The 21,922-nt window shown below is 54.3% G+C and overlaps 2 protein-coding genes across 2 annotated transcripts in view; one reads left to right on the forward strand and one right to left on the reverse strand.

Annotated features, from left to right (window-relative positions):
- LOC144674968 (calcium-binding protein 5-like) overlaps positions 1 to 13,542 on the forward strand; it is a 14,564-nt gene extending 1,022 nt beyond the window's left edge. The window contains exons 2-7 of the mRNA XM_078536058.1: positions 1,323 to 1,493; positions 2,918 to 2,948; positions 5,743 to 5,886; positions 7,359 to 7,468; positions 12,313 to 12,460; positions 12,898 to 13,542. Of these exons, the coding sequence (XP_078392184.1) occupies positions 1,323 to 1,493; positions 2,918 to 2,948; positions 5,743 to 5,886; positions 7,359 to 7,468; positions 12,313 to 12,460; positions 12,898 to 12,923 (630 nt within the window). The 3' untranslated portion in view covers positions 12,924 to 13,542. The remainder of the gene's footprint in view (positions 1 to 1,322; positions 1,494 to 2,917; positions 2,949 to 5,742; positions 5,887 to 7,358; positions 7,469 to 12,312; positions 12,461 to 12,897) is intronic.
- A 6,352-nt stretch (positions 13,543 to 19,894) lies between these two features.
- LOC144674969 (uncharacterized) overlaps positions 19,895 to 21,922 on the reverse strand; it is a 100,084-nt gene continuing 98,056 nt past the window's right edge. The window contains exon 9 of the mRNA XM_078536059.1: positions 19,895 to 19,901. Within this exon, the coding sequence (XP_078392185.1) occupies positions 19,895 to 19,901 (7 nt within the window). The remainder of the gene's footprint in view (positions 19,902 to 21,922) is intronic.

Raw genomic sequence — 21,922 nt, forward strand, 5'->3', positions numbered from 1 at the left:
ACTGTCTCTTTCTCTCCCTCCCTTTCTCAGGATCTCTGTCTTTCCCTTTCTCAATATCTCTGTCTCTCAATCTTTCTCTCTCTCTGTCCTTACCCCCTCTCTGTCTCCCTCTCTCTTTCTCACACTCTCGCTCTGTCTCCCTCTCACTCTCCCTCTCTCTCTGCGACTCTCTTTCTCAGACAATGAGAAAGATGAGCGAGAGAATGTTCAGGAGAGAAAGAGTGAGACAGAAGGAGATGAGGGTCACAGACAGACAGAGAAAGGGAAGGAGGGGGAGCATAGGAGACAGAAAGAGAGAGAGACAAGGGGAGAGAGACAGTGAGACAGAGACAGCGAGAGAGAGAGATAGCGAGAGAGAGACAGAGAAGAGTGAGAGAGAGAGACAGTGAGAGAGAGAGAGACAGCGAGAGACAGAGAGTGAGAGACAGCGAGAGAGAGTGAGAGACAGAGAGAGAGACAGCAAGAGAGAGACAGAGAGTGAGAGACAGCGAGAGAGACAGCGAGAGAGAGTGAGAGACAGAGAGAGAGACAGCAAGAGAGAGACAGAAGAGAGTGAGAGAGAGACAGAGAGAGATAGAAAGTGAGAGACAGAGAGAGAGACAGCAAGAGAGAAAGACAGAGAGAGACAGAGAAGAGAGAGAGACAGAGAGAGAGAGAGAGACAGAGAAGAGAGAGTGAGAGACAGAGAGAGAGACAGAGAAGAGAGAGTGAGAGACAGAGAGAGAGAGACAGAGAAGAGAGAGTGAGAGACAGAGAGAGAGACAGAGAGAGAGACAGAGAAGAGAGAGTGAGAGACAGAGAGAGAGAGAGACAGAGAGAGACAGAGAGAGAGACAGAGAGGGACAGAGAGAAGGAGACAGTGAGAGAGAAAGACAGTGAGAGAGAGACAGAAACGGAGGGACAGAGAGAGGGAGAGAGTGAGGAAGGCAGAGGGTGGAGATGGCATTTATGTGTGAGAAGATCTTGCGAAACTGTCTCAGAGACGATTAAATGAACTGTTTTGCAGAGACAGGAGATGATTTGGGGAAATTGTCCAGATGTTGCCTGAGGGATTTGCAGCAAAGCTTCAAGAGAAACAGATGTTGCGGCTGAAGTCGAGGCTTAACCCAGCTTTAGGGGGGGAAGTGTGGAGATTGGGACATGGGCTTTGCAGGTGGCGGGGGTCAGGGGGTGGATGGTGGTGGGGAGGAGGGTGGGGGGGGGGAGGGGAAGGTGGGGGGTGGGGGGCAGATTAAAGGTTTAACAGAGCGTCAATAAATAGCCTCTCTGCTGGTGTCTCTGTGTCTTTTCTCCTCCTGGATGATACCGCTCACTCCACCCAGGCAAGACTGAGGAAGGCAGCGGCTGAGGGAGACCGAGGAAAGGGGAGAGAGGAGCAGAGCCCCGAGTACAGCGAGCCCCTCGCCACCCTGGCCCAGCAGTGTGTCAGGATGCAGCAGGCCCTGGGACCCGCCTGCATCTTCCTTAGAAAGACCATGGCCGAAAAGCACACGGTAAAGGGCACTGCAGATCCACTGTACCCGTCACCCCGGCAAAACCCCATCCCCCACAACCCGTCCCGCACCGGACCACCCCCTACAAACCCCTCAGCTTCCAAACTCCAAACCCCCCACCCCGGGGAGAGTCGGTACCCGGACCCCGGGGAGAGTCGGTACCCGGACCCCGGGGAGAGTCGGTGCCCGGACCCCGGGGAGAGTCGGTGCCCGGACCCCGGGGAGAGTCGGTGCCCGTGGGGGGGACCCGTACCCCGGGGAGAGTCGGTGCCCGGACCACGGGGGAGAGTCGGTGCCCGTACCCCGGGGAGAGTCGGTGCCTGTACCCGGGGGAGAGTCGGTGCCCGTTACCCCGGGGAGAGTCGGTGCCCGTACCCCGGGGAGAGTCGGCGCCCGGACCCCGGGGAGAGTCGGTGCCCGGACCCCGGGGAGAGTCGGCGCCCGGACCCCGGGGAGAGTCGGCGCCCGGACCCCGGGGAGAGTCGGTGCCCGGACCCCGGGGAGAGTCGGTGCCCGTACCCCGGGGAGAGTCGGTGCCTGTACCCGGGGGAGAGTCGGTGCCCGGACCACGGGGGAGAGTCGGTGCCCGTACCCCGGGGAGAGTCGGTGCCTGTACCCGGGGGAGAGTCGGTGCCCGTTACCCCGGGGAGAGTCGGTGCCCGTACCCCGGGGAGAGTCGGCGCCCGGACCCCGGGGAGAGTCGGTGCCCGGACCCCGGGGAGAGTCGGTGCCCGGACCCCGGGGAGAGTCGGCGCCCGGACCCCGGGGAGAGTCGGTGCCCGGACCCCGGGGAGAGTCGGTGCCCGGACCACGGGGGAGAGTCGGTGCCTGTTCCCCGGGGAGAGTCGGCGCCCGGACCCCGGGGAGAGTCGGCACCCGGACCCCGGGGAGAGTCGGCGCCCGGACCCCGGGGAGAGTCGGTGCCCGGACCCCGGGGGAGAGTCGGTGCCCGTACCCCGGGGAGAGTCGGTGCCCGTACCCCGGGGAGAGTCGGTGCCCGTACCCTGGGGAGAGTCGGTGCCCGTGGGGGGAGAGTCGGTGCCCGTACCCCGGGGAGAGTCGGTGCCTGTGCCCCGGGGAGAGTCGGTGCCCGTACCCTGGGGAGAGTCGGTGCCCGTACCCCGGGGAGAGTCGGTGCCTGGACCCCGGGGAGAGTCGGTGCCCGTGGGGGGGACCCGTACCCCGGGGAGAGTCGGTGCCCATGGGGGACCCGTATCTGGGGAGAGTCGGTGCCCGTACCCCGGGGAGAGTCGGTGCCCGTACCCAGGGGAGAGTCGGTGCCCGTACCCCGGGGAGAGTCGGTGCCCGTACCCAGGGGAGAGTCGGTGCCCGTACCCCGGGGAGAGTCGGTGCCCGTACCCCGGGGAGAGTCAGTGTCTGTTTTGACCTTCACTCTAATTTCTTGCTTTTTCTTAAATTTTCAGGAGCGACATCTCGGAGCTCAGGAGATGCAAGGTGAGATCGGAGACTGATCGTAACTCCAGTTAGGGTGAGATTGGAGACTGATCGTAACTCCAGTTAGGGTGAGATCAGAGACTGATCGTAACTCCAGTTAGGGTGAGATCGGAGACTGATCGTAACTCCAGTTAGGGTGAGATCGGAGACTGATCGTAACTCCAGTTAGGGTGAGATCAGAGACTGATCGTAACTCCAGTTAGGGTGAGATCAGAGACTGATCGTAACTCCAGTTAGGGTGAGATCAGAGACTGATCATAACTCCAGTTAGGGTGAGATCAGAGACTGATCGTAACTTCAGTTAGGGTGAGATCAGAGACTGATTGTAACTTCAGTTAGGATGAGATCAGAGACTGACCGTAACTCCAGTTAGGGTGAGATCGGAGACTGATCGTAACTCCAGTTAGGGTGAGATCGGAGACTGATCATAACTCCAGTTAGGGTGAGATTAGAGACTGATCGTAACTCCAGTTAGGGTGAGATCAGAGACTGATCGTAACTTCAGTTAGGGTGAGATCGGAGACTGATCGTAACTCCAGTTAGGGTGAGATCGGAGACTGATCGTAAATCCAGTTAGGGTGAGATCGGAGACTGATCGTAAATCCAGTTAGGGTGAGATCGGAGACTGATTGTAACTCCAGTTAGGGTGAGCTCGGGGACTGATTGTAACTCCAGTTAGGGTGAGATCAGGGATTGAACGTAACTCCACTTAGGGTGAGATCAGAGACTGATCGTAACTCCACTTAGGGTGAGATCAGAGACTGACCGTAACACCAGTTAGGGTGACATCAGAGACCGATCGTAACTCCAGTTAGGTGAGATCAGAGACTGATCGTAACTTCAGTTCGGGTGAGATCAGAGACTGATCGTAACTCCACTTAGGGTGAGGTCAGAGACTGATCGTAACTCCATTTAGGGTGAGGTCAGAGACTGATCGTAACTCCAGTTAAGTTGAGATCGGAGACTGATCGTAACTCCAGTTAGGGTGAGATCAGAGACTGACCATAACACCAGTTAGGGTGAGATCAGAGACTGATTGTAACTCCAGTTAGCGTGAGATCGGAGACTGATCGTAACTTCAGTTAGGGTGAGATCGGAGACTGATCGTAACTCCAGTTAGGGTGAGATCGGAGACTGGTCGTAAATCCAGTTATGGTGAGATCGTAGACTGATCGTAAATCCAGTTAGGATGAGATCGGAGACTGATCGTAAATCCAGTTAGGGTGAGATCGGAGACTGATTGTAACTGGAGTTAGGGTGAGATCGGAGACTGATGGTAACTCCAGTTCGGGTGAGGTCGGAGACTGATCGTAACTCCAGTCAGGGTGAGCTCGGGGACTGATTGTAACTCCAGTTAGGGTGAGATCAGGGATTGATCGTAACTCCACTTAGGGTGAGATCAGAGACTGACCGTAACACCAGTTAGGGTGAGATCAGAGACTGATCGTAACTCCAGTTAGGGTGAGATCAGAGACTGATCGTAACTCCAGTTCGGGTGAGATAAGAGACTGATCGTAACTCCAGTTAGGGTGAGATCAGAGACTGATCGTAACTCCAGTTAGGGTCAGATCAGAGACTGACTGTAACTCCAGTTAGGGTGGGATCGGAGACTGATCGTAACTGCAGTTAGGATGAGATCAGAGACTGATCGAAACTCCAGTTAGGGTGAGATCAGAGACTGATCGTAACTCCAGTTAGGGTGAGATCAGAGACTGATCGTAACTCCAGTTAGGGTCAGATCAGAGACTGGTCATAACTCCGCTTAGGGTGAGAGCAGACACTGATCGTAACTCCAGTTAGGGTGAGATCAGAGACTGACCGTAACTCCACTTAGGGTGAGATCAGGGATTGATCGTAACTCCTGTTAGGGTGAGTTCAGAGGCTGATTGTAACTCCAGTTAGGGTGATATCAGAGACTGATCGTAACTCCAGTTAGGGTGAGATCAGAGACTGATCGTAACTCCAGTTAGGGTGAGATCGGAGATTGATCGTAACTGCAGTTAGGGTGAGATCAGTGACTGATCTTAAATGCAGTTAGGGTGAGACCAGAGACTGATCGTAACTCCACTTAGCGTGAGATCAGAGACTGATCGTAACTCCAGTTAGGGTGAGATCAGAGACTGATTGTAACTCCACTTAGGGTGAGATCAGAGACTGATCTTAACTCCATTTAGGGTGAGGTCGCAGACTGATCCTAACTCCAGTTAGGGTGAGGTCGGAGACTGATCGTAACTCCAGTTAGGGTGAGGTCAGAGACTGATCGTAACTCCAGTTATGGTGAGATTAGAGACTGATCTTAACTCCATTTAGGGTGAGGTCGCAGACTGATCCTAACTCCAGTTAGGGTGAGGTCAGAGACTGATCGTAACTCCAGTTAGGGTGAGCTCGGGGACTGATCGTAACTCCAGTTTGGGTGAGGTCAGAGACTGATCGTAACTCCAGTTAGGGTGAGGTCGCAGACTGATCCTAACTCCAGTTAGGGTGAGGTCGGAGACTGATCATAACTCCAGTTGGGGTGAGCTCGGGGACTGATCGTAACTCCAGTTAGGGTGAGATCAGAGACTGATCCTAACTCCAGTTAGGGTGAGGTCGGAGACTGTTCGTAACTCCAGTTAGGGTGAGATCAGAGACTGATCCTAACTCCAGTTAGGGTGAGGTCGGAGACTGTTCGTAACTCCAGTTGGGGTGAGGTCAGAACGTGGTCAGAACTTCAGGCTCGAGAAGAATGAAGAGAGGGGGAGTGAGAGGAGGAGAGAGCAGGTCCATAATGATCTGTCTTGTTTGATTGTTTAAGAGTTGAGAGATGCCTTCAATGAGTTCGACAGGGATAAGGATGGTCAGATTAGCTGCAAAGATCTGGGAAACCTCATGAGGACCATGGGCTACATGCCGACTGAGATGGAGCTCATCGAATTGTCCCAGCAAATCAACATGAACCGTAAGTATCCACCAGAGACTGTTACCCCCGAACTCCCCTAACAACGTGATACTACTGACACTGACTCTCCCCGGGGTACGGGCACCGACTCTCCCCGGGGTCCGGGCACCGACTCTCCCCGGGGTACGGTCACCGACTCTTCCCGGGGTACGGGCACTGACTCTCCCTGGGGTACGGGTCCCCCACACGGGCACTGACTCTCCCTGGGGTACGGGCACCGACTCTTCCCGGGGTACGGGTCCCCCCCACAGGCACCGACTCTCCCTGGGGTACGGGTCCCCCCCACAGGCACTGACTCTCCCTAGGGTACGGGTCCCCCCCATGGGCACCGACTCTCCCCGGGGTACGGGTCCCCCCCACAGGCACCGACTCTCCCCGGGGTACGGGCACCAACTCTCCCCGGGGTACGGGCACCAACTCTCCCCGGGGTACAGGTTCCCCACGCCACTGACTCTCCCTAGGGTACGGGTCCCCCCCACGGGCACCGACTCTCCCCGGGGTACTGGTCCCCCCACTGGCACCGACTCTCCCCTGGGTACAGGTCCCCCCCAAGAGCACAGACTCTCCCCGGGTTACGGGCACCTACTCTTCCCGGGGTATGGGCACTGACTCTCCCCGGGGTACGGGCACCGACTCTTCCCGGGTTCAGGTCCCCCCCACAGGCACCGACTCTCCCCGGGGTACGGGCACTGACTCTCCCCGGGGTATGGGTACCGACTCTCCCCGGGGTACGGGCACTGACTCTCCCTGGGGTACAGGTCTCCCCACGGGCACCAACTCTCCCTGGTATGTGGGTCCCCATGGAAACAGATTCTCCCAGGATGTGGATCCCCATGGGTACAGACTCTCCCTTGGATGTGGATCCCCATGGGTACAGACTCTCCCTGGGATATGGATCCCCAGGGGTACAGACTCTCCCTGGGATATGGATCCCCATGGGTACAGACTCTCCCTGGAATATGGATCCCCATGGGTACAGACTCTCCCCAGGGTGTGGATCCCCATGGGTACAGACTCTCCCCAGGGTGTGGATCCCCATGGGTACAGACTCTCCCTGGGAGATGAACCCCCATGGGTACAGACTCTCCCTGGGATATGAACCCCCATGGGTACAGACTCTCCCTGGGATTTGGATTCCCATGGGTACAGACTCTCCCCGGGATATAGATTCCCATGGTTACAGACTCTCCCCGCGATATGGGGCCTCCATGGGCACTGTCTACCACCAGGAAACCGGAGAGGTGAGAAGACAGGGAAGTCTCTTGCTCTCCCCTGCTCTCTATCCACCATCAATCGCTCCTTCATTCTGAGCAGTTCTGACTGAATTGTTGGTTACTCTCTCTCTCTCTCCCTCGTGCCTCTTGAGGTCGCTCACTCTGTAATTCCATTTCATCGTCTATTCATTCAAGTGCCTTTCGGATGTTGTACTAACTGTGAAGGGCTGGGTTTACATCCAACTGCTTCCTCCACAGTGGGAGGGAAGGTCGATTTTGACGATTTTGTTCAGCTGATGGCCCCCAAACTACTAGAAGAGACAGCTGGGATGATCGGTGTGAAGGAGCTGCGGGACGCGTTCAGAGAGGTACAAACAACGGGCACAGAATGATGCCCATCGTCTCAGCTGCTGGCTGCAGTCGGTGCGAGGGGGAGAGTGTACATGGGGATGTGGGAGGGGATTAAATGGGTGGGTAGAGTCAGTGATAGGGGAGAGTGTACATGGGGATGTGGGAGGGGATTAAATGGGTGGGTAGAGTCAGTGATAGTGGAGAGTGTACATGGGGATGTGGGAGGGGATTAAATGGGTGGGTAGAGTCAGTGATAGGGGGAGAGTGTACATGGGGGTGTGGGAGGGGATTAAATGGGTGGGTAGAGTCAGTGATAGGTCAGAGTGTACATGGGGATGTGGGAGGGGGATTAAATGGGTGGGTAGAGTCAGTGATAGGGGGAGAGTGTACATGGGGATGTGGGAGGGGATTAAATGGGTGGGTAGAGTCAGTGATAGGGGGAGAGTGTACATGGGGATGTGGGAGGGGATTAAATGGGTGGGTAGATTCAGGGATAGGGGGAGAGTGTACATGGGGATGTGGGAGGGGATTAAATGGGTGGGGAGAGTCAGTGATAGGGGGAGAGTGTACATGGGGATGTGGGAGGGGATTAAATGGGTGGGTAGAGTCAGTGATAGGGGGAGAGTGTACATGGGGATGTGGGAGGGGATTAAATGGGTGGGGAGAGTCAGGGATAGGGGGAGAGTGTAAATGGGGGTGTGGGAGGGGATTAAATGGGTGGGTAGAGTCAGTGATGGGGGAGAGTGTGCATGGGGATGTGGGAGGGGATTAAATGGGTGGGTAGAGTCAGTGATAGGGGAGGGTGTACATGGGGGTGTGGGAGGGGATTAAATGGGTGGGTAGAGTCAGTGATAGGGGAGAGTGTACATGGGGATGTGGGAGGGGGATTAAATGGGTGGGTTGAGTCAGTGATGGGGGAGAGTGTGCATGGGGATGTGGGAGGGGATTAAATGGGTGGGTAGTGTCAGTGATAGGGGAGGGTGTACATGGGGGTGTGGGAGGGGATTAAATGGGTGGGGAGAGTCAGTGATAGGGGAGAGTGTACATGGGGCTCGGGGAGGGGATTAAATGGGTGGGTAGAGTCAGTGATAGGGGGAGAGTGTACATGGGGGTGTGGGAGGGGATTAAATGGGTGGGTAGAGTCAGTGATGGGGAGAGTGTACATGGGGATGTGGGAGGGGATTAAATGGATGGGGAGAGTCAGTGATAGGGGGAGAGTGTACATGGGGATGTGGGAGGGGATTAAATGGGTGGGTAGAGTCAGTGATAGGGGGAGAGTGTACATGGGGGTGTGGGAGGGGATTAAATGGGTGGGTAGAGTCAGTGATGGGGAGAGTGTACATGGGGATGTGGGAGGGGATTAAATGGATGGGGAGAGTCAGTGATAGGGGGAGAGTGTACATGGGGATGTGGGAGGGGATTAAATGGGTGGGTAGAGTCAGTGATAGGGGAGAGTGTACATGGGGATGTGGGAGGGGATTAAATGGGTGGGTAGAGTCAGTGATAGGGGGAGAGTGTACATGGGGATGTGGGAGGGGATTAAATGGGTGGGTAGAGTCAGTGATAGGGGGAGAGTGTACATGGGGATGTGCGAGGGGATTAAATGGGTGGGTAGAGTTAGTGATCGGGGAAGAGTGCATATGGGGATGTGGGAGGGGATTAAATGGGTGGGGAGAGTCAGTGATAGGGGGAGAGTGTACATGGGGGTGTGGGAGGGGATTAAGTGGGTGGGGAGAGTCAGTGATAGGGGGAGAGTGTACATGGGGGTGTGGGAGGGGGATTAAATGGGTGGGTAGAGTCAGTGATAGGGGAGAGTGTACATGGGGATGTGGGAGGGGAGTGAATGGGTGGGTAGAGTCAGTGATAGGGGAGAGTGTACATGGGGATGTGGGAGGGGATTAAATGGGTGGGTAGAGTCAGTGATGGGGGGAGAGTGTACATGGGGATGTGGGAGGGGATTAAATGGGTGGGTAGAGTCAGTGATAGGGGAGAGTGTACATGGGGATGTGGGAGGGGAGTGAATGGGTGGGGAGAGTCAGTGATAGGGGAGAGTGTACATGGGGATGTGGGAGGGGATTAAATGGGTGGGTAGAGTCAGTGATGGGGGGAGAGTGTACATGGTGGTGTGGGAGGGGATTAAATGGGTGGGGAGAGTCAGTGATAGGGGGAGAGTGTACATGGGGATGTGGGAAGGGATTAAATGGGTGGGTAGAGTCAGTGATAGGGGGAGAGTGTACATGGGGATGTGGGAGGGGATTAAATGGGTGGGTAGAGTCAGTGATGGGGGGAGAGTGTACATGGGGATGTGGGAGGGGATTAAATGGGTGGGTAGAGTCAGTGATGGGGGGAGAGTGTACATGGGGATGTGGGAGGGGATTAAATGGGTGGGTAGAGTCAGTGATAGGGGAGAGTGTACATGGGGATGTGGGAGGGGAGTGAATGGGTGGGGAGAGTCAGTGATAGGGGAGAGTGTACATGGGGATGTGGGAGGGGATTAAATGGGTGGGTAGAGTCAGTGATGGGGGGAGAGTGTACATGGTGGTGTGGGAGGGGATTAAATGGGTGGGGAGAGTCAGTGATAGGGGGAGAGTGTACATGGGGATGTGGGAAGGGATTAAATGGGTGGGTAGAGTCAGTGATAGGGGGAGAGTGTACATGGGGATGTGGGAGGGGATTAAATGGGTGGGTAGAGTCAGTGATGGGGGGAGAGTGTACATGGGGATGTGGGAGGGGATTAAATGGGTGGGTAGAGTTGGTGATAGGGGAGAGTGTACATGGGCATGTGGGAGGGGATTAAATGGGTGGGTAGAGTCAGTGATAGGGGGAGAGTGTACATGGGGGTGTGGGAGGGGATTAAATGGGTGAGGAGAGTCAGTGATAGGGGGAGAGTGTACATGGGGATGTGGGAGGGGATTAAATGGGTGGGGAGAGTCAGTGATAGGGGGAGAGTGTACATGGGGGTGTGGGAGGGGATTAAATGGGTGGGGAGAGTCAGTGATAGGGGGAGAGTGTACATGGGGATGTGGGAGGGGATTAAATGGGTGGGTAGAGTCAGTGATGGGGGGAGAGTGTACATGGGGGTGTGGGAGGGGATTAAATGGGTGGGGAGAGTCAGTGATGGGGGGAGAGTGTACATGGGGATGTGGGAGGGGAGTGAATGGGTGGGTAGAGTCAGTGATAGGGGAGAGTGTACATGGGGATGTGGGAGGGGATTAAATGGGTGGGTAGAGTCAGTAATGGGGGGAGAGTGTACATGGGGATGTGGGAGGGGATTAAATGGGTGGGTAGAGTCAGTGATAGGGGAGAGTGTACATGGGGATGTGGGAGGGGAGTGAATGGGTGGGTAGAGTCAGTGATAGGGGAGAGTGTACATGGGGATGTGGGAGGGGATTAAATGGGTGGGTAGAGTCAGTGATAGGGGGAGAGTGTACATGGGGATGTGCGAGGGGATTAAATGGGTGGGTAGAGTCAGTGATGGGGGGAGAGTGTACATGGTGGTGTGGGAGGGGATTAAATGGGTGAGGAGAGTCAGTGATAGGGGGAGAGTGTACATGGGGATGTGGGAGGGGATTAAATGGGTGGGGAGAGTCAGTGATAGGGGGAGAGTGTACATGGGGGTGTGGGAGGGGATTAAATGGGTGGGGAGAGTCAGTGATGGGGGGAGAGTGTACATGGGGATGTGGGAGGGGATTAAATGGGTGGGGAGAGTCAGTGATGGGGGGAGAGTGTACATGGGGATGTGGGAGGGGAGTGAATGGGTGGGTAGAGTCAGTGATGGGGGGAGAGTGTACATGGGGATGTGGGAGGGGATTAAATGGGTGGGTAGAGTCAGTGATAGGGGGAGAGTGTACATGGGGATGTGGGAGGGGATTAAATGGGTGGGTAGAGTTGGTGATAGGGGGAGAGTGTACATGGGGATGTGGGAGGGGATTAAATGGGTGGGTAGAGTTGGTGATAGGGGAGAGTGTACATGGGGATGTGGGAAGGGATTAAATGGGTGGGGAGAGTCAGGGATAGGGGGAGAGTGTACATGGGGGTGTGGGAGGGGGTTAAATGGGTGGGTAGAGTCAGTGATAGGGGAGAGTGTACATGGGGGTGTGGGAGGGGGTTAAATGGGTGGGTAGAGACAGTGCGAGGGGGAGAGTGTACATGGGGATGTGGGAGGGGGATTAAATGTGTGGGGAGAGTCAGGGATAGGGGGAGAGTGTACCTGGGGGTGTGGGAGGGGGTTAAATGGGTGGGTAGAGTCAGTGCGAGGGGGAGAGTGTACCTGGGGGTGTGGGAGGGGATTAAATGGGTGGGTAGAGTCAGTGCAAGGGGGAGAGTGTACATGGGGATGTGGGAAGTGATTATGTCTGGGTGGGTAGAGTCGGTGCGAGGGGGAGAGTGTACATGGGGATGTGGGAGGGGATTAAATGGGTGGGTAGAGTCAGTGCGAGGGGGAGAGTGTACATGGGGATGTGGGAAGTGATTATGTCTGGGTGGGTAGAGTCGGTGCGAGGGGGAGAGTGTACATGGGGATGTGGGAGGGGATTAAATGGGTGCGGAGAGTCTGGGATAGGGGGAGAGTGTACCTGGGGGTGTGGGAGGCGGTTAAATGGGTGGGTAGAGTCAGTGCGAGGGGGAGAGTGTACATGGGGATGTGGGAAGTGATTATGTCTGGGTGGGTAGAGTCGGTGCGAGGGGGAGAGTGTACCTGGGGGTGTGGGAGGGGATTAAATGGGTGGGTAGAGTCAGTGCGAGGGGGAGAGTGTACATGGGGATGTGGGAAGTGATTATGTCTGGGTGGGTAGAGTCGGTGCGAGGGGGAGAGTGTACATGGATATTTTAGGTTGGTATTTTCTGTTCCTCTGTTACGCAGTTCGATACGAACGGTGATGGGGAAATCACTCTGAATGAACTCAGGCACGCCATGAAAAAGCTGGTCGGTGAACAGCTGTCTGCTGTCGAAATCGAAGACGTAGTGAAAGAGGCAGACGTTAACGGAAATGGCACAGTGGACTTTGAAGGTCAGTGCAGCCTGAGATAACCCTGTGCTGTACCTGTCCTGGGAGTGTTTGATGGGGACAGTGTAGAGGGAGCTTTACTCTGTATCTAACCCCGTGCTGTACCTGTCCTGGGAGTGTTTGATGGGGACGGTGTAGAGGGAGCTTTACTCTGTATCTAACCCCGTGCTGTACCTGTCCTGGGGAGTGTTTGATGGGGACAGTGTAGAGGGAGCTTTACTCTGTGTCTAACCCTGTGCTGTTCCTGTCCTGGGAGTGTTTGATGGGGACAGTGTAGAGGGAGCTTTACTCTGTATCTAACCCGTGCTGTACCTGTCCTGGGTGTGTTTGATGGGGACAGTGTAGCGGGAGCTTTACTCTGTGTCTAACCCTGTGCTGTACCTTCCTAGGCTGTATCTCTGTTAGAACCCTGTATTATTTCTCTTTTTTCCCTTCCACAGAATTTGTTCGCATGATGTCACGTTGACCAAGTAACAATACAGAAGTTGAAAGACCACACGTAAACCAGGGTTCCTGCTCCTGATCACTGTCCAGTGATCCCTGGGTTAGAGAGAGAGAGAGGGAAAATCAGCCAGGGTTCCTGCTCCTGATCACTGTCCAGTGATCCCTGGGTTAGAGAGAGGGGGAAATCAGCCAGGGTTCCTGCTCCTGATCACTGTCCAGTGATCCCTGGGTTAGAGAGAGAGAGGGGAAATCAGCCAGGGTTCCTGCTCCTGATCACTGTCCAGTGATCCCTGGGTTAGAGAGAGAGAGGGGAAATCAGCCAGGGTTCCTGCTCCTGATCACTGTCCAGTGATCCCTGGGTTAGAGAGAGAGAGAGAGGAAATCAGCCAGGGTTCCTGCTCCTGATCACTGTCCAGTCATCCCTGGGTTAGAGAGAGAGAGAGCGGAAATCAGCCAGGGTTCCTGCTCCTGATCACTGTCCAGTGATCCCTGGGTTAGAGAGAGAGAGAGGGGAAATCAGCCAGGGTTCCTGCTCCTGATCACTGTCCAGTGATCCCTGGGTTAGAGAGAGAGAGAGGGGAAATCAGCCAGGGTTCCTGCTCCTGATCACTGTCCAGTGATCCCTGGGTTAGAGAGAGAGAGAGAGGGGAAATCAGCCAGGGTTCCTGCTCCTGATCACTGTCCAGTGATCCCTGGGTTAGAGAGAGGGGGAAATCAGCCAGGGTTCCTGCTTCTGATCACTGTCCAGTGATCCCTGGGTTAGAGAGAGAGAGAGAGAGAGAGGAAATCAGCCAGGGTTCCTGCTCCTGATCACTGTCCAGTGATCCCTGGGTTAGAGAGAGAGAGGGGAAATCAGCCAGGGTTCCTGCTCCTGATCACTGTCCAGTGATCCCTGGGTTAGAGAGAGAGAGGAAATCAGCCAGGGTTCCTGCTCCTGATCACTGTCCAGTGATCCCTGGGTTAGAGAGAGAGAGGGGAAATCAGCCAGGGTTCCTGCTCCTGATCACTGTCCAGTGATCCCTGGGTTAGAGAGAGAGAGAGAGAGAGGAAATCAGCCAGGGTTCCTGCTCCTGATCACTGTCCAGTGATCCCTGGGTTAGAGAGAGAGAGGGGAAATCAGCCAGGGTTCCTGCTCCTGATCACTGCCCAGTGACCCCTGGGTTAGAGAGAGAGGGGGGGGAAATCAGCCAGGGTTCCTGCTCCTGATCACTGTCCAGTGACCCCTGGGTTAGAGGCAGAGAGGAAATCAGCCAGGGTTCCTGCTCCTGATCACTGTCCAGTGACCCCTGGGTTAGAGGCAGAGAGGAAATCAGTCAGGGTTCCTGCTCCTGATCACTGTCCAGTGATCCCTGGGTTAGAGAGAGAGGGGAAATCAGCCAGGGTTCCTGGTCCTGATCACTGTCCAGTGATCCCTGGGTTAGAGAGAGAGAGAGAGGGGAAATCAGCCAGGGTTCCTGCTCCTGATCACTGTCCAGTGATCCCTGAGTTAGAGAGAGGGGAAATCAGCCAGGGATTCTGCTCCTGATCACTGTCCAGTGATCCCCGGATTAGAGAGAGAGAGAGAGAGGGGAAATCAGCCAGGGTTCCTACTCCTGATCACTGTCCAGTGATCCCTGGGTTAGAGAGAGGGAGAGAGAGGGGAAATCAGCCAGGGTTCCTGCTCCTGGTCACTGTCCAGTGATCCCTGGGTTAGAGAGAGAGAGGGGAAATCAGCCAGGGTTGCTGCTCCTGATCACTGTCCAGTGATCCCTGGGTTAGAGAGAGAGAGAGGGGAAATCAGCCAGGGTTACTGCTCCTGATCACTGTCCAGTGATCTCAGGGTTAGAGAGAGAGAGAGGGAAAATCAGCCAGGGTTCCTGCTCCTGATCACTGTCCAGTGATCCCTGGTTTAGAGAGAGAGAGAGAGAGAGGAAATCAGCCAGGGTTCCCGCTCCTGATCACTGTCCAGTGATCCCTGGGTTAGAGAGATTGAGAGGAAATCAGCCAGGGTTCCTGCTCCAGATCACTGTGCAGTGATCCCTCGGTTACAGAGAGAGGGGAAATCAGCCACTGAGATATCTGTACACTGACTGGTGTCTCTCAGTCCCTCTCTCTCACACGGGGATATCTGTACACTGACTGGTGTCTCTCAGTCCCCTTTCTCTCTCAGGGAGATATCTGTACACTGACTGGTGTCTCTCAGTCCCTCTCTCTCACACGGGGATATCTGTACACTGACTGGTGTCTCTCAGTCCCTCTCTCTCTGTCAGGGAGATATCTGTACACTGACTGGTGTCTCTCAGTCCCCTCTCTCTCTCAGGGAGATATCTGTACACTGACTGGTGTCTCTCAGTCCCTCTCTTTCAAGGAGATATCTGTACACTGACTGGTGTCTCTCTCTCTCAGGGAGATATCTGTCCACTGACTGGTGTTTCTCAGTCCCTCTCTCTCTCTCAGGGAGATATCTGTACACTGACTGGTGTCTCTCAGTCCCTCTCTCTCTCTCAGGGAGATATCTGTACACTGACTGGTGTCTCTCAGTCCCCTCTCTCTCAGGGAGATATCTGTACACTGACTGGTATCTCTCAGTCCCCTCTCTCTCTCAGGGAGATATCTGTACACTGACTGGTGTCTCTCTCTCTCAGGGAGATATCTGTACACTGACTGGTGTCTCCCAGTCCCCTCTCTCTCTCAGGGAGATATCTGTACACTGACTGGTATCTCTCAGTCCCCTCTCTCTCTCAGGGTGATATCTGTACACTGACTGGTGTCTCCCAGTCCCCTCTCTCTCTCAGGGAGATATCTGTACACTGACTGGTATCTCTCAGTCCCCTCTCTCTCTCAGGGAGATATCTGTACACTGACTGGTGTCTCTCAGTCCCCTCTCTCTCTCAGGGAGATATCTGTACACTGACTGGTGTCTCTCAGTCCCTGTCTCTCCCAGGGAGATATCTGTACACTGACTGGTGTCTCTCAGTCCCTCTCTCTCTCAGGGAGATATCTGTACACTGACTGGTGTCTCTCAGTCCCACCTCTCTCAGGGAGATATCTGTACACTGACTGGTGTCTCTCAGTCCCACTCTCTCTCTCAGGGAGATATCTGTACACTGACTGGTGTCTCTCAGTCCCCTCTCTCTCAGGGAGATAACTGTACACTGACTGGTGTCTCTCAGTCCCCCCTCTCTCTCAGGGAGATATCTGTACACTGACTGGTGTCTCTCAGTCCCCTATCTCTCAGGGAGATATCTGTACACTGACTGGTGTCTCTCAGTCCCTCTCTCTCTCAGGGAGATATCTGTACACTGACTGGTGTCTCTCAGTCCCTCTCTCTGAGGGAGATATCTGTACACTGACTGGTATCTCCCAGTCCCCCCTCTCTCAGGGAGATATCTGTACACTGACTGGTGTTTCTCAGCCCCCTCTCTCTTTCAGGGAGATATCTGTACACTGACTGGTGTCTCTCAGTCCCCTCTCTCTTTCAGGGAGATATCTGTACACTGACTGGTGTCGCTCAATCCCCTCTGTCTCTGAGGGAGATATCTGTACACTGACTGGTGTCTCTCAGTCCCCTATCTCTCAGGGAGATATCTGTACACTGACTTTTGTCTCTCAGTCCCCTCTCTCTCAGGGAGATATCTGTACACTGACTGGTGTCTCTCAGTCTCTCTCTCTCTCAGGGAGATATCTGTACACTGACTGGTGTCTCTCAGTCCCTCTCTCTCAGGGAGATATCTGTGCACTGACTGGTGTCTCTCAGTCCCCTCTATCTCAGGGAGATATCTGTACACTGACTGGTGTCTCTCAGTCCCTTCTCTCTCAGGGAGATATCTGTACACTGACTGGTGTCTCTCAGTCCCTTCTCTCTCAGGGAGATATCTGTACACTGACTGGTGTCTCTCAGTCCCTCTCTCTCTCAGGGAGATATTTGTACACTGACTGGTGTCTCTCAATCCCCTCTCTCTCTGAGGGAGATATCTGTACACTGACTGGTGTCTCTCAGTCCCCTCTCTCTCAGGGAGATATCTGTACACTGACTGGTGTCTCTCAGTCCCTCTCTCTCTCAGGGAGATATCTGTACACTGACTGGTATCTCTCAGTCCCCTCTCTCTCTCAGGGAGATATCTGTACACTGACTGGTGTCTCTCAGTCCCCTCTCTCTCTCAGCGAGATATCTGCACACTGACTGGTGTCTCTCAGTCCCTTCTCTCTCAGGGAGATATCTGTACACTGACTGGTGTCTCTCAGTCCCCTCTCTCTCAGGGAGATATCTGTACACTGTCTGGTGTCTCTCAGACCCTCTCTCTCAGGGAGATATCTGTACACTGACTGGTGTCTCTCAATCCCCTCTGTCTCTGAGGGAGATATCTGTACACTGACTGGTGTCTCTCAGTCCCTCTCTCTCAGGGAGATATTTGATTAATCTAAGTTAATGTTAATGTTCATTGAATAAAAGATAATTCTGCTGTGGAAATAATAAAACTGATCTTTGTGTGATTATTTAATTTACACCGCAGTCCCATCCTGTGAACAACAGAAATACTGAGCCTTGTACCCCGGGGAGAGTCGTGCCCGTACCCCGGGGAGAGTCGTGCCCGTACCCCGGGGAGAGTCGTGCCCGTACCCCGGGGAGAGTTGGTGCCCGTACCCCGGGGAGAGTCGGTGCCCGTACCCCGGGGAGAGTCGGTGCCCGTACCCCAGGGAGAGTCGGTGCCCGTACCCCGGGGAGAGTCAGTGCCCCTACCCCGGGGAGAGTCGGTGCCCGTACCCCGGGGAGAGTGGGTGCCCGTACCCCGGGGAGAGTGGGTGCCCATACCCCGGGGAGAGTGGGTGCCCGTACCCCGGGGAGAGTGGGTGCCCGTACCCCGGGGAGAGTGGGTGCCCGTACCCCGGGGAGAGTGGGTGCCCGTACCCCAGGGAGCGTCGGTGCCCGTACCCCAGGGAGCGTCGGTGTCCGTGGGGTAACTGGGAGAGGAAAGGATTGTAGATTTGAAGATTATTAAACTGACCGAGATGCTGTTGGTTGTGATTGCCCAGGAAGGATTAGGTTTTTTTTTTAAGCTCCTTGTCTTCCTGGCTAGGAACCTCCCTAATCCGCACTATGATCCTTCAGTCTAAAGCACGCAATCCGGGAAGAGGAACAGACAGAGCAACTCATTCTCCAGCACTGCACACAGGAGAATGGGAGAGAGCTGGAATCAGGGAGACAGAGCCAGAGAGAACAGGGGGGTGAGAGAGTGGGAGGGGGGAGCGAGAGAGAGAGGGAGGGGGGTGCGAGAGAGAGAGGGAGGGGGGGAGCGAGAGAGAGAGGGAGGGGGGTGCGAGAGAGAGAGGGAGGGGGGTGCGAGAGAGGGAGGGGGGTGCGAGAGAGAGAGAGGGAGGGGGGTGTGAGAGAGAGAGGGAGGGGGGTGCGAGAGAGAGGGGGAGGGGGTTGCGAGAGAGAGGGGTGCGAGAGAGAGAGGGAGGGGGTGCGAGAGGGGGAGGGGGTGCGAGACGGGGAGGGGGGTGCGAGAGAGAGGGGGAGGGGGGTGCGAGAGAGAGGGGGAGGGGGCTGCAAGAGAGAGGGGGAGAGAGCGAGCGACGGGGAGACCGAGTGAGGGGGAGACAGCGAGGGAGGAGAGGGTGGAGCGAACGAGGGGGGAGCGAGAGAGAGAGAGAGGAGCGAGCAAGAGAGAGGGGGGAGTGTGCGAGAGGGAGAGGGAGGGAGCAAGAGAGAGGGAGGGAGCGAGAGGGGTGAGCGAGCGACAGTGAGAGGGGGGAGCGAGCGGGAGGGGGTTGAGAGAGAGATGGACTGGGGAGAGAGAGGGAGGAAGTGGGGGGTGAGAGAGAGGGAGACGAGGGGGAGAGGGTTGCAAGAGAGAGAAGGGAAGCGAGAGAGAGAGAGGGGGGGTGCGAGAGAGTGAGGGGGAGCGAGAGAGAGGGGTGCGAGAGAGATGGGGGGAGCGAGAGAGTGAGGGGGAGCGAGAGAGAGAGGGGGGTGCGAGAGAGAGGGGGGTGCGAGAGAGATGGGGGGTGCGAGAGAGTGAGGGGGAGCGAGAGAGAGAGGGGGGTGCGAGAGAGAGAAGGGGGAGCGAGAGAGAGAAGGGGGAGCGAGAGAGAGAAGGGGGAGCGAGAGAGGGGGGAGCGAGAGAGTGAGGGGGAGCGAGAGAGAGGGGGGGAGCGAGAGAGAGAAGGGGGAGCGAGAGAGAGGGGAGCGAGAGAGAGAAGGGGGAGCGAGAGAGAGAGGGGAGCGAGAGAGTGAGGGGGGAGCGAGAGAGAGAAGGGGGAGCGAGAGAGAGAGGGGAGCGAGAGAGTGAGGGGGGAGCGAGAGAGAGGGGGGGAGCGAGAGAGAGAAGGGGGAGCGAGAGAGAGGGGAGCGAGAGAGTGAGGGGGGAGCGAGAGAGAGGGGGGGAGCGAGAGAGAGAAGGGGGAGCGAGAGAAGGGGGAGCGAGAGAGAGAAAGGCGGAGCGAGAGTATGGGGGTGAACAAGAGATGTGGGAGTGAGAGAGAGAGAGGGGAGTGCAAGGAAGAGAGGGGTGAGCAAGAGAGAGAGAGAGAGGGGGACACAGACAGGAGAGGGAGAAGGAGGCAGAGAAAGAGGGGGCGAGATCAAGGGAGACAGAATGAGGGAGAGACAAACATGGAGAAAGAGGCAGAGAGAGGGTGATACAGACTTGGACACAGAGACATAAAAAGACATTGAGAGAGAAAGACACACATAAAGGGAGAGAGAGACAGACAGGGTGACATACATAAAGAAAGAGGAAAAGACACAATGAGAGACAGAGTTGGAGGAAAGCCAAGACTCACAGTGACACTCCCAGGGACAGAAGAGAGAGTTGGAAAGATAGTGAGGCGGAGAGACAGATGGTTAGAAAGAGAAATGGAGACTGAGGGATGGATTAAGGGAGAGGAGGATCCCAATGAAAGAGAGAGAGAAACACAGAGGTAAATCTCTGAAACAGGCGGGTCTCACACGAGCTGTCACTATTCGCAAAAATGGTGGGCCATCCTGAAACAGCCAAATAACTGCATAGCTTATGGACTGAAACAGATTGAAAAGGAAATTCAATCACATTATTCTTAATCCACATGAGGCAGCTGCCTATATATATATATATATACATACATACATAGAATCATTGTCTATTCAGCAGGGTAAGGATCGCTCACTGTGTAACTGTACAGAGTCACTGTTTATTCCGGGTAAGGGTCACACTGTGTAACTGTACAGAGTCAGTGTTTATTCAGTGTAACAATCACTCACTGTGTAACTGTATAGAGTCACTGTTTATTCAGGGTAAGGGTCACTCACTGTGTAACTGTACAGAGTCACTGTTTATTCAGGGTGAGGATCACTCACTGTGTAACTGTACAGAGTCACTGTTTATTCAGGGTAAGTGTCACTCACTGTGTAACTGTACAGAGTCACTGTTTATTCAGGGTAAGGGTCACTCACTGTGTAACTGTACAGAGTCACTGTTTATTCAGGGTAAGGATCACTCACTGTGTAACTGTACAGAGTCACTGTTTATTCAGGGTAAGGATCACTCACTGTGTAACTGTACAGAGTCACTGTTTATTCAGTGTAAGGATCACTCACTGTGTAACTGTACAGAGTCACTGTTTATTCAGTGTAAGGGTCACTCACTGTGTAACTGTACAGAGTCACTGTTTATTCAGGGTAAGGATCACTCACTGTGTAACTGTACAGAGTCACTGTTTATTCAGTGTAAGGATCACTCACTGTGTAACTGTACAGAGTCACTGTTTATTCAGGGTAAGGGTCACTCACTGTGTAACTGTACAGAGTCACTGTTTATTCAGGGTAAGGATCACTCACTGTGTAACTGTACAGAGTCACTGTTTATTCAGGGTGAGGATCACTCACTGTGTAACTGTACAGAGTCACTGTTTATTCAGTGTAAGGATCACTCACTGTATAACTGTACAGAGTCACTGTTTATTCAGGGTAAGGATCACTCACTGTGTTACTGTACAGAGTCACTGTTTATTCAGTGTAAGGATCACTCACTGTGTAACTGTACAGAGTCACTGTTTATTCAGGGTAAGGGTCACTCACTGTGTAACCATACAGAGTCACTGTTTATTCAGGGTAAGGATCACTCACTGTGTAACCGTATAGAGTCACTGTTTATTCAGGGTAAGGATCATTCACTGTGCAACCGTATAGAGTCACTGTTTATTCAGGGTAAGGATCACTCACTGTGTAACTGTACAGAGTCACTGTTTATTCAGGGTAAGGATCACTCACTGTGTAACTGTACAGAGTCACTGTTTATTCAGGGTAAGGGTCACTCACTGTGTAACTGTACAGAGTCACTGTTTATTCAGGGTAAGGATCACTCACTGTGTAACTGTACAGAGTCACTGTTTATTCAGGGTAAGGATCACTCACTGTGTAACTGTACAGAGTCACTGTTTATTCAGGGTAAGGGTCACTCACCGTGTAACTGTACAGAGTCGCTGTTTATTCAGGGTGAGGATCACTCACTGTGTAACTGTACAGAGTCACTGTTTATTCAGGGTAAGGGTCACTCACTGTGTAACAGTACAGAGTCACTGTTCATTCAGGGTAAGGATCACTCACTGTGTAACTGTACAGAGTCACTGTTTATTCAGTGTAAGGGTCACTCACTGTGTAACTGTACAGAGTCACTGTTTATTCAGGGTAAGGATCACTCACTGTGTAACTGTACAGAGTCACTGTTTATTCAGTGTAAGGATCACTCACTGTGTAACTGTACAGAGTCACTGTTTATTCAGGGTAAGGGTCACTCACTGTGTAACTGTACAGAGTCACTGTTTATTCAGGGTAAGGATCACTCACTGTGTAACTGTACAGAGTCACTGTTTATTCAGGGTGAGGATCACTCACTGTGTAACTGTACAGAGTCACTGTTTATTCAGTGTAAGGATCACTCACTGTATAACTGTACAGAGTCACTGTTTATTCAGGGTAAGGATCACTCACTGTGTTACTGTACAGAGTCACTGTTTATTCAGTGTAAGGATCACTCACTGTGTAACTGTACAGAGTCACTG

This window comes from Cetorhinus maximus, unplaced genomic scaffold, assembly GCF_964194155.1.
Source record: "Cetorhinus maximus unplaced genomic scaffold, sCetMax3.hap1.1 HAP1_SCAFFOLD_872, whole genome shotgun sequence".
In the NCBI taxonomy this organism is placed as follows: Eukaryota; Metazoa; Chordata; class Chondrichthyes; order Lamniformes; family Cetorhinidae; genus Cetorhinus; species Cetorhinus maximus.